This window comes from Zonotrichia albicollis, chromosome 1 (genome assembly GCF_047830755.1).
Source record: "Zonotrichia albicollis isolate bZonAlb1 chromosome 1, bZonAlb1.hap1, whole genome shotgun sequence".
Taxonomy (NCBI): Eukaryota; Metazoa; Chordata; class Aves; order Passeriformes; family Passerellidae; genus Zonotrichia; species Zonotrichia albicollis.
Window position 1 is genome coordinate 118,270,331 of NC_133819.1, and position 12,734 is coordinate 118,283,064.

Genomic DNA, 12,734 nt, shown 5'->3' on the forward strand with positions numbered 1-12,734 from the left:
TAGAGGCCCCCTCAGATGCTGAAGTCCTACTCTTTATGCCTGCTTTTACTAAGCTCCGCTGTCACCCTTTTCTTGTCACTGCTCTTCATGTAAGCCTCTATCCTCTTACAGTAGCAATAATCAGTCATAATTCCTGACTTCTGCCTCTCCTGATCTGGTACTTAAGAAACTGAAATTGTCAAGTGCCAAAAGCAAGCGAATCGGAGTTTACAGAAGTGTTAGTAGTGCCAGGCTAATTCTTCAGCTGCCCACCCCTAGGTTAATCCCCCCTCTTCTGCCAACTGAGTAAGCCCTGAGAGCTTTTGAAATTCCCACCTGAAGCTGCAGCGTCAACTAATGATGCTCCAGACATCATTAGTGCTGCTATTGTACTTAATGAAGTAAGGAATGGGTGACGACTTTGAACTTTTTCTTTTATTTGTTAAAGATCTTTCTTCACGGGAACAACCTGAACAGCCTCCACCAGCTAATACACCCCGAATGCCTGCCCTCTGAGTTTGGGGGCACTCTGCCTCCCTATGACATGGGCACGTGGGCTCGAACGCTTCTGGGACCTGACTACAGTGATGAGAACGAGTACACCCACACCTCCTACAACGCCATGCACGTGAAGCACGCCTCCTCCAACCTGGAGAGGGAGGCCTCGCCCAAGCCCATGAAAAGGTTGGTACTGCCCTCAAAATCAGCTCTTTTTGGCTCCCTGAACAGGTTAAATCTCACAGGAAGGGCTCATCTGGCTCAAAGGGAGGCAGTCATTTGGCAAACGTTTATGGTGAGGAGCGCTTCACTCTGGGCTGTGCTCATGGTGTGGTGGGAGAAAGGAAGTCTCAGTAGAACCGTAATTACTTGTCTGATTACTGTGCATGAAAATGAGGGGAAATTAATGAGCCCCTGCACAGAGCATTACAGAAAGTACATCAGGGTGAGGTGCTGGCCTGCACGGTGCAGTGCACCCAGTGCAATTCAGCACCAGTCGCAATTCCTTCTGCTCCTCTGCTGCCGCTGACCCGCTTGTTATCCATGAGGGATTTACCTCCTTGAAAAGCAGCTTTTGTATGGTGAACACCACTGCCCTCTAAAGGGAAAAGGAGTTGGTCTTCTCCCTCTCCTTCTGCTCCCACTGCAAAGGCAGTTGCAGAGCTGCTCTTTAAATGCTCTGATTTTAATTCTAGTGATTGTGCATTCAGCTCTGAGTGCTCAAAAGGACACCTCTGGAGTGTGTTACCCTCAGAGCTGGACTGATTGTGGGGATGGGGTCAGGAAGTTGGATACCTGGCACGGAGCTGTGGGTGGTATGGCTGAGCCAGCACCAGCTGCAGCGAGCCATGGCCATGCAGGCTTCCCTGTGTGAGTGTAACATCTGCACTTACCTCACCCCTGGCACCCCCTCCATGAAACTGCTTTCCCTGCAGTGATGCTTTCCTCACTGCTGCCACTTGATGAGTGCCGTGCTCACAGGCCCGGCATCACTCTCCGTGACAGGGAGCGGCCATCATTTTGTCACAGCAAAATCAAAGCTGACAACACAGACAGGCCATAATGTCATGCAATTAATTTTGAAAGTCTTTCATCTTCAGAGGAAAAAAGAAATGCATTCTTGATTCACAGCTCCATTCCAGGTCAGAGGGATGCCACGCAGCTGTGTCTGCAAAGTGAGGCCTCGTGCTGGAAACACTAACACTTGTGACTGACTGCAAGAGCTCACAGGGCCGCAAGACTTTCAGGGTGTGAGCCTGCAGCCTTGTCATGAAGAGGGGTGGCCACCTGCATTGTCAGCAGTCCTCACTCCTGACCACCAACTGAGGCTGGGAGCCAGCATGAGTTTACAAAGCCTGCCCCAGAGAGCTGAGTTTAAACCAATTTATTTTTAATAAATGTTTTCAGTGAAATACACTGAATTATTTTAGAAAATTACTAAATATTTCTTTATTAATAAACTCTATCCCCATTTATGTAGGTTTATAGAAAGAAATCTGCCATTTTTTAAAGCTCCAAATATGTTGAGAGCTGTTCGCAGGTAAATCTTTTCTGAGGATCTGATGCTTGGCTGCAAAGAAGGGAGGGTCTTATTGTGCCCTCAGGGGAGAGCCTCAGCTTGAAAATTAGTTCAGTGCCAGAAAACCCTGCCTTGAGGCAAAGCCTTCTTTTATAATCTGTTCACTAATAAAAAAGTGCACTAATACAAATACGGGGAGGGGATGAATCTAATTTGTCATGTTGCCTCTGGGCAGACCAGATCTAACTTTTAGCCTAATTTTGTTACTCGGCGGTTAAGTCAGCCATCTGATCTTGCACCCCGTGGTCACTACTTGCTGTTAAAGGTGAAAAGTTCACAGCTCTAACAGATTTTCTCCTATGAGTATTTGCTTTGATTTTTCTTCTCCTGAAATTGTGGTTTGGCCCAATCACAGGTAAAAGCCTATGTTTAGAAAGCATGATTGTGTGCTTTATTGGATTTTATTTTTTTATCAGATTTATATCTAAGGCATCTTAAATGGTCTCCAGACTTCTACCAGCATTACCTGTCTTTATATATCTCCCCTCCTTGCCTCTTTAGGTTCATATATCTCTAACAAAATGTGAAACTCAGGCTACGACTGAGATGTCTGGATACTCCAGAGAGGTTTGCACTAGGCATAGGTGATCTTCTGACATTATTCTTCATCTTAAATATAACTCCCTCACAATTTTTCTATCATTTCTTTCCCTTATTAAAACAATTTCTAGTTTTATTGAAAATATCTCCTCTGGTCCTCCTGCCCTGGCATACACTCTAAGGCAACATGTTAATTTTGTGGTTTTTTCTGATGAAATGATCAGTTTAACAAAAAACAAAGGTAAAGGTCACTGACTTTTCCTTTAGCAATCGTGTTCCACTGAAAGGGGCAAATATGCAAGGACTGAGCCTTCTTAGGTTTCTGCAATTCAAGGCTGAAAAGCCTGAACAATTACAGGACCTTTCCTCTCTGGCTGCCCAGACATCACTGCAGTTTGCCTGCCCTGTAGCCGCTGCAGGGGAGGGCAGTGCTTGTGAGACTTGGCTTTACCTGGGGGGCAGAAATTGCAGTGGCTGTTCCCAGCTGTGGCACTGTCCTGCTGTGTGACAGGATGCAGAGCTGCAGCCCCTCCTGGCTCTGTGGCCACTGGCTGTAAAGCCACACAAGCCCATCCTTGCTGAAGCTGCCACTGGACCTGAGGAGTGTTAAAGCACCTGGAATCTTTGAGCTCAGTGCTGCTGTAACAGCTGAGAGCTGTGACCACATGGATGTGTCCCTGTGAAATGAAATGCCACCATTCTCTACAGCTGGAGAGAAGCTCGCCCTTGACACCTACTCCAAAAATAGTGTCTGGCAATTTTAGTAGCAGGGAGGCTGAGAAACCAAGGTAGGAATTATAGATTTGGAAGAAAATTGCCAGGAAATGGAATCAGAGAATGACTGACCAAAATAATGTAGTAGCCGTGTAACCCACATTGACAAATGAATGCGGGGGGGGAAGGAAGCCATTTTCAAGATGTTCCTGAGACCAAGCTGAGAACTAAAATAAATCTCCAAATGCAGGCCAAGTAAAAAATGAGGCACTAAGCAGAAGTGAGAGGGGCTGAAGCTGGAGCAGGTACCTGCCTGTAGGTTGGCTTTAGGACTGACAGCAGTGCTTCGGCTCCTGTCACCATGGCAGGGACATGTAAATTGAAATAAATTCACCTGAGAACTCTGGGGAGCATGAGGAAAGCAGAGGCCATAATTTTCCAGCAAGAAGCTATAGAAGACAGTGGTTTGTTTAACTTCAGATAGCAAAGGTTGAAATGGATTTGAAGGGAATAAAATCTGGGGAGAGAAAACAAATATTTGAGAAAAATGACAATTTAGGCATTAGGTATGAGGTCAAATGGTACCTAAGTTGATCAAAGTATACCTTGGCTGCAATTCAGAGTAGGCTTGCTAGCCATCAGAGGCCAGAAACAGTGTGCCAGTCAGACTGTCAGTATGACAGTCTGACTGATACAGGAGGGAAAGACTAATGTGAAGGGGCTACAGGAGATTAAACTTGCATAGCACAGTCTCATTAGATTCCAACTTCTGCTCCATTTAACAGCAATGAAACCAGAACATTATCTTCTTCCCAGTCACAGGAAGGTGTGGTTTTCCCTGTGACTTGCACAAGATTTGTTCTCCAGAAAGAGTCCTTGTTGACTTCAGAGAATGGAGGTGTTGTAGATGGGGAAAGGATTGAAAACCCTCTTAGAGAAAGGCTGCCACTGACTCTAGTCAGTGACATAATCTTGAAAATTTTGAGATTTGACAAGAGTCTACAATACAGAAAATCTTTAATCAAAACCATTGTGTTTTTTCCACCAGTGGCCACACGAAGTCCCACTGGAGCAAAACCAAACCAGCGGAAATGGCGTTCCCATCTGCAGTATTGTCTGGGATCCCAAGTACACCATGAACAGATGGGAAACAAAGCAAAACAGCTGATGACTCCACATAACGAGTCTTAATTACCAGGGAGGGAGGGGGAACAACAATAATAAAAATCCATTCAGAATGTATGTTTGTTAAGATTCAGCTCAGTGAAGTCTGAAATATGCAAGGTAGTAAACATGCAACCCAGCATTAATACAGCAAATTTAGTTTAATCTGAGAGCCTGGCTGCATCCATCAGACAATTCTGGGGGCAGCAATGGCAACAGGCCCTTCCCCTATCTTGAGCCATCTCTTCTGAAGGGTCCACATCCATCCAGTAATCCTGTCACTCAGGAGTTTTGGGATTTCAGAGTCATGTAAATGGTGCAAAATTTGGAGCACAGGGAAGAGTATGACCTCCCTTTCAGCTGCGGCCAAGTCTTCTGTGATCTCTGATGGTCAGAAAGGGGCCTTGAGTCAACAGGGAGCTCACACAAAAGCAAAGCATTTGCCTGAGGCGTTCATGCTGGCTTTTGTTGATGAAGTGTTGTTTTTAGGAGCAGCTGGAGGTTTTATCTGGGTATGCAGTTTAACAAATAGTTATGGTGGATGGCTAAGCATAGCAGTTAAAGAGTCAGTGACTGCTCTCAGCATATCACTGTGCCAATAGGGCACAATTTTTTAGCCCCATTCTCTCAACAGTAGGAGATCCATGTCTGTAGTTATTTGGGTACCTAAAGGCAGTGGGGGAGCATCTTCAGGGTGAAGGGATGGATTCAGTGGCTGGAGAAGATGTGAAACAGGTCTGTTCTTGGAAATTTCCTTTATTCTCCAGTGCCACCCTTGCTCTTACACCGGAGTCAAGCAGCAACAAGTAAGGTGCAGCAGCACGTTCCCTCTCTGTCACTCACTTTTCTTTACAAGAACTGCCCTTCTTCACCTGCATTCTTGATGTTTGATCTTGCTCCTCATCCAAGTGGTGAAGACTGTTCTCTGCCTTTGCTTGCTCCCTGCACAGCACCAAGCACAGCCTGGGAGCTGAATGTTCCTTCTCTGCCCTCCCAGGTATCAAAAGAGCACTAGCTTTTAACCTGCTGCCAGTGCAAACAGGTTGGAAAATTTAAAATTGCCTTGCAGAGAAAGAAAATTTTACCAAACAACTACATGTATATTCTGGCTAAACAACCTGGGTTGTTGAATCAAACTTACTTAATCAAAATATAATTAATTGTAACTTTATTCAAATTTGGGGTTAAAAATTATTCTTAGGACAACATGGGTTGCAAGAGCATTACTAGCACAGAGTCAAGCTTATCCGAGGCTGTAAAGTCAGAGGTAGGGTAAAACTTTTAAAGTAGAGCCAAGTACACTAATTATGAACATGTACAATCGGTGCATTATGTTTTTCTATGTAAAATAAAAACTTAAGGAATCATAGTACTGTAGAATAATTTAGGTTGGGAAAAATCTTTAAGATCACCAGGTCCAAGTTAATCCAAGTCCACCATTAAGCCTTGTGCCTAAGCACCACATCTATACATCTTTTAAATACCTCCAGGGAATGGTGTCTCCGCCACTTCCCTGGGAAGTCTGTTCCAATGTTTACAATCTTTTCAGTAAATAAATTTTTTCCTAATACCTAATTTAAACCTCTCCTGGTAGAACTTGAGGCTGTTTCCTAAAGGACTTGAGCACCCAAAGACTCAATGGCTTGACTACTAGGCTCATCAAAAGCCCCCATATTATGCATTTTGAAAATACAGTGAAAAAAATCTGTTGGAATGCATGATGCTGAGTTACAGCATGTGGATTTTTATGTCCCAGATTAGAGTAAAAGGATTTTAAAGTACAGATGAGGGTTTAGCCATTATTGCCTCCTGATGTGTGTGTTTTTAAAAGCCCTGATATATTCAAATGAACTCACTGCTGAAACTAATTGCTGTTTCTCAGAAATGGGATCCTGCTTCCAGAAAGGATTTTACAACTGGTCCGCACTAATGCCGACTGGAACAGTTTTAGAACCAAAAGGGGCCGTTCATGGGGGTGACTTATGTAAGGTTTTTATTTATTCAGACTTGTTTCTCCATATGCCCAGCTGGGCTCTGCAAGGCAGACCTTTCTAGTTGTTATCCTTAGTGTGACCTTAATGTTCCTTGGCCATATGTTTCTGCTTTTATGGGTCATGTTTTATGCCGGTTCACAGTCAGCACCAATTTACTGCAGAAGTAGTAAAATACCAGCAAATAAAAATCAGTATGAAAATGTGTGAACACTTCCCACTGCCCATGGATGGCAGCTGGGCTGCTCTGCTTGTAGCTGGGGTGCATTTCTATTTGTGTTGGGGCAAAAGGGAAAAACTTGTGATAAAATAACTCTATAATACACAAGACCTATAACATAAGGCTTACATTCACTATTTTATTATAAATTATTTCAAACAAAGGAGAATTTCTGAATGCTTCTGCAGAAGTGCTTCCCCCATACACAGATGATGAATGAGACATGGATTGGTAGTAAAGAAGGTGTCCTAGGGACATGTATATTGTGTAATGTACGCATTATCTAGTAATATAGAGTTTAAAGTTATATATTCTCTTTAAAGTTTATAGCTTTTAAACAGAATCCAGAAAGAAGTGGAAAGCAGCCACTGGATCTGGCACATCAGCAGCTCCTAGGGAGGCTACAGGGGAGATGTTGCAGAATATCCTCAGGAACCTGTGGTGAGAGAAGCCAAGTGAGTTGCACAGCCGCAGCTGAACCAAGGACAGGAGGGATGGGCAGCTTGGCACTGGGGATGCCCTGGGATGAGGCAGGAAATCAGTTGCTCTCTGGGGACATTGGCAGTGTGGGCTTCATTCCATCTGTTTGCAGCACTCGATTCCCAGTGCATGGGTGCACAAACACAGGCTAGAGGTGAGAATGGCAGAACCAGTGCTGTTCAGGCTGCCTAAAATACTGTGCTGTAAATTATGTCTTCAACTGGCTATAAATTTGCCAAAAGTTTAGTAGTTTAGATTAGAGACATGACACTTAATAAAACAAATGGTTTTACACTGCTTATGTCTTTTGCTGTCCTGTGAAAAATCTGCCTACATCTGTCTGAGTTACAAGCCTTTGAAAGGGCAATTCACACATGCCCTGTAGAAACATATTTAATTTTAGCATTTAATGGCCCCGCAGATTTCCTCATGCTTTAGCTTGGCCTCCCAACATAAATAAACTTGTTCAGCTTGTGTTGATGGTTCAATGCCCACAATGTGCATCTCCTGCCTAGGCCGTGGGGTGTAGAGGGCTTTTGTAATTACAACTTTTACTTGTGATCACAATTGTCTCTGCACTAGGCCAATCCATGGCATGGAGCCAGGAACTGGAAGACTGACACCTTTTACTTGCAGAGCTTCATCCTCCCTGCTGCTGGCAGCAGAATTGGAGAGAAGAGGATTTAGTGGTGAACCCGTCTGTGTACTGGAGACTTGGGTCACTGGTATGGGAGCCACAAGGCACACTGAAAGATGAGGTGGGCACAAAGGACTGGAAGCAGATGGACTAGGACGCACACTTGGTGGGCAACAAATGGCTGGTGGAGACCAGGTTCAGTCTGTTGGGTACAACCCTTGAGAAGCAGACCCTGCTCTCCCTCTCCCCCTGAGCCCCTGTGTCAGCCTGGCAAGTAGCTTGAGCCAAATTTCACACAGACTGTGAGATTGCACATTGCTTGTTTTCAACATGCCAAGCTATAGACTGTGGGGTCTAATTTCCAGAAATACTCAGCACTTGCCTGCAACAGAAATCAATGGGACATGTACTTTGAACACACAAGCTGCCACTTAAGGCTGAGGGCTCTGCAAAATCAGACCTTCAACACTGGGCACCCCGTTGGAGGAACATTTACACCCTAACCTCACTATGTTTCAGCTCTCCACATGCAAAATGAAAATCAAAAGAAAACCCACTCTCACAGTCATGCTATGGCAGTAAATGAATGAGCATTTAGGAGGCACAAAAGTACTGCATTGATAAACTCCACAGAAAAGCTCAGGAGGGAATTAAAAAAGGCTATCTTCAGAGCAGGCTTGGGACTAATATGCAGCAAATGTGTCACAGAGCCACATGCTGAATCACCACAAGAAAGCAGAATGAAAAGGCACTGACTAGCACATCACAGTGTATGCTGAGCACTGAGGGAGGAAAGAGTCCTCTGAGAAAGAGCAGAGTGTGCTCCTGGGAGCAGGGTGCAAGGCACAGGTCTCAACACCCACACACACCTGGCCAAGGGACTGCAGCTCCCACAACCTACATTTTAGTTTTTCATGCTGTGGTAGTGCTTGACTTTCCACTCTAAATAGTGCATCTGCAGGGCTGCTTTCATGCTGTAGTGCTGTTCTTCTGAAGGACAGGAAACTTTTGATGTACCATGGGGAAGTAGAAAGACTTATCCCCTTTGCTCTTGGTGCTCTGTCCTCCTTGGTATTGCCACATATTAGTGAAGAGACTATGACTCAGTGGCAGATCCGGTTGAGATGCTGAGAACTGGAGTCACTGGAATGGGAGCTAGAAATGGCAGACTGAAAGATGGAGCAGGAGTAAAGCACTGGATTGTCTGGGAAAAGGAGGCCATTAGGCTTGACAGAGAGCTTGGTGGGCAAGGAAATGGGGATAAGCAGGAAAAGCATAAGTGCTCATGACAAGTGCATGTGTGTTCATGTGTGAATATTCATAAAGTGTGAGAAGAAATTTTTTTCATTATCTGGCCTGAATTTCTTTTTTTTTTGACATCAAATTCAACACTTCATAATAGCTCTGTTGAATCTGATGTAAATTGGTGTTTGCTGCTGCAGGGTTGTCTTTGTTTGATCCTGTGACTAGGCTTACCATGTGATAGGTGACATATTGGATTCCAGAGGACTAAGGGTATTCCAGGAAATCCTTGCTGAAGCAGGTGTTGCTATTCCTTCTATGAGAAAAAAAGCATGTGGAAAAGTCAGTCTATAGCAGAGAAGGGAAATGGCCAGGGAAAGCTCCCACTCATGCCATTCCCCTGCCCTGGACTGAGGCTAGATCTTGTCACAGAAGCTCAGAACACTTAGGAGAACGAGATATTGGGCAAATCCACTCTGATGGAAAACGACTGAGATATGCACCTTAATTCCAAGGCTGCTGGCAAATACCAACTCCTGTCCTCATTTCTCAGGGATAGGCCCTGCCAGAGGAGTCTGGCTGTGTTTGCTCTATATATGGTCTGGTTCCATCTGGGTCTCAGTGGCCTGAAGGCATGAGACTGTATGTGCTGTGTCACACATTTAAGCATTTCTGTATGTTTATACAATTCAGAGTGTCTGCAATAAGCTGAGAACTTCTCCTAGCCCATCAGAAACCTGTTTTTACAGCAAGTGCCAAAGGATACACACCACATCCTTGGAGGGCAGTGTGGGCTAAGGGACAGGTCAGGACTGGGTGCTCAGATAGCCAGGCCATGGTTAGAGCCAAATGTGGTGCAGAGTCATCCCTACCCCTCTTTGTGCACACCCTGCAGTGAGCTGTGCTCAGGGTTTATGTGGAGAGAAGCAGCTGTGGCCAGCTCTCAGGTACAAAGGGACATGGCAAGAGCTGGTTTGTGCAGGGAGGATCAGGAGTTTTGTGCTGGGGTTCACTCTGCAGCAGCTGCCTCTTCAGTGAGACCTCTCACTAGGGTGTGCTTAGCACCAGGGAGAAAGATTGTCACTGCTGCCAGAGTGGCCACAAAGTCAGCTTCCATTTGGGAAGTGCAGCAGCTTGCACCACAGTCCTGAGGGCAGAGCCTTGGCAGCAACATGATGCCAGAGTTTTCGCACTGCTATTGCCCCTGGGCCCCTAAATATTGGTGCTGCTGCATCTCTTTGCAGTGCTGAGATTGGTGTACCAAAGCTGCCCCTCTGGGCAGGTCTCTGTGGCACAATACTCTGCTGTCTTAATGCACAGCTGTGAGCCAACACCAGTGTAGAAGCTGTAAAATTGCTTTGGCAAGAGATCTGAGCAGTGTTTGTGGCCTGGGCACAGAACCCCATGCTATGGCTGCTGCACTGCGATTGTGCCCTGCTGAGCAGGGCTTGCCGAATCTGCCCACACCACCTGGGGAACATTTCCTTTCCAAGCACCTTCAATAACAAAAGGGTACCTTTTGCTACAATCGCTTCACACATGTACATCTGCACTGTTTCTGTGATACCAAGGAGAAATCCTTGTTTTCCCCATGCAGTGAAGCCATACACTTGAGTGAGGTGTGTTGCAGAACACACTGAGGTGCTACACCCACCTCTACAGTCTGATGGAGGGAGAAAGGCAGAGAGAAAAATGTCCCTCACACCTTGTCAGCATTGATGTTCTTGAGTGTGATTTAAAAAAATATGTTCTGTAAAGGGAATGAATGACTGGGAGATGAACAGCCCTAAGGTACTGGTGAAATCTGAATGGAATTTAAGTGAAATGAGCAGATGGGAGGTGAGAGGTAGAAAATAGAGTCACTCAATGTGATCTGCAGTGTGTCACTCTGAGAGCTTGAAGCCTCCTGAATTTAGGGAAGAAGACATGCCACCCTCCTTTTTCATTCACGAACCCTTGAAAGGAAGCCCAGCGCAAAGACATCTTCACTCCTGCGGGCTGCAGCACATCAACATTCCTGTGAAGAGCATAAAATGAGGGATCAGAGAATTGGAGGATGTCTCTAAAGACAAACATGCTGTGATACACTGGCACTTACTGTTGGTTCAGTCCAGGATTTTGTACTGTGTTTTTTATGGGAAACAAACCTGATACCCAGCAAACATCAATTCCTGTGAGCTGATTGACTGCAGCTATATTCTGAGAAGAGCCTTCTGAAAACAGCACAGCTAGGAGTCTGCATCCAGTCTTCTTGCATGGTTTTTGACTGAATTGGAGAGAGTTGCATAAAAGTGGCCACACACATAAAGCCATCTGTTCTCTTAGACATTGATGTACATACCTATGCGGTGCTGTCATCTGAAATATATGACCAGCCTGCTGGAGAAACAGCTGGGTATTGTTGATTTTCCAGACTTCCAAATATTCTTGCTGAGCAGTAAAACAACCATGGGGGGTTTGATTGACGCTTTAAATGGACCACACTCAAATGGTACCTAGGGTTCAGAAGTGAGACTGAGAATTCATTCCTCTTTCCATTTTCATTTTGTTCTCCTAAGAAAGGTTACCTAGCCTTGGAATCTAGATTAGTAAAGTCTATGGGCATTGAATTGTCTTTTAATTACTTCAGATTTAGCTCCGAGTCCACTGTGATCACGTATTCTTACAGGAGCTAAGTCTCCCACAGGGATCAGGTTAAGGAAAGACAGGCACAGTGTCTGCCAGCTGAGGGCACTGACCCTATCTGTGTGATACAAACAATTGTCTACTTCTGTTAAAATTTAAGTCAACCAGATTCTCCATAGCCAAGGATCTTTCAAACTGGTTACTGAGAATTTTTAGATGAGAAAGGAAGGAAACCAGAAGGTTTTGAATTCACATATAATCTCTGATAATTCCAGAGCTGCAGAACACACAGGACAAGTGTCACGTTTCTGGTGAGTACTGAAGGTAATATAGTGAAGGTGAATAATGAAGTTGTGAGGCAGTTGTGGCTGTGATATGTAAGAAACATTGCCTCACAAGTCATGAAATCTGTTCTTCCTGGTTTTAACAGATGAGAAAGCATCAGAGCAGGGACTCCAATGCAGGTAACCCATGAATCATATTTTTATACCATATGTTTAGAACAAGTCAGATGAACAGCACCCCAAGAATGTTTATTTCTCTGCCATTTACAGCACAGAGTGACCATAGATGTCTGATAATGAGATGAATCAAAACACAAGTGACTAAAATATATTGACAGGAGAAGGCCAGTGCTATTTCTGTTTTCTGCTTACATGATTAGTTCATATCTGGCTCAGGTCAAAATGACCTGGACATTTCTTGAACATGACAAAGTAGCTGCATTCATGCTGCAAAGTATAATCAGGCACTATGATGGCCTCTTGGCCTCCATCTGTTACTCCAGGATGACATGAATCCTCTACAAGTCCTTTATAATACCAAGAGCCATAACCTTCAGTTATCTAATCAGTTGTTTTGGATACCCTATGGTGCCTTAAATGGCCACAGATATCTATGTTTAGCAGCTGAATGTCATCCACACTGTGAAGGCTGACACCCCAAAGGCATAATTGACTTGTAAAGAAAATAGTTGCCCTGTCAGGATAGAGAAAGATGAATTGGGATGGTTAAGAAAAGTTGGTATTTCTGTGGGCACAGATTCACAAAAAGGTTGAGGAAGAA

The 12,734-nt window shown here is 44.6% G+C and overlaps 1 protein-coding gene across 2 annotated transcripts in view; it reads left to right on the plus strand.

The window, feature by feature from the left end:
* The window catches only part of CLVS1 (clavesin 1), a 103,660-nt gene that overhangs the window by 83,535 nt on the left and 7,391 nt on the right, over positions 1–12,734 (plus strand). For both annotated transcript variants that reach the window (XM_074551498.1, XM_074551503.1), the window contains one exon: positions 428–663. In XM_074551498.1, coding sequence (XP_074407599.1) covers positions 428–663 — 236 coding nt within the window. The remainder of the gene's footprint in view (positions 1–427; positions 664–12,734) is intronic.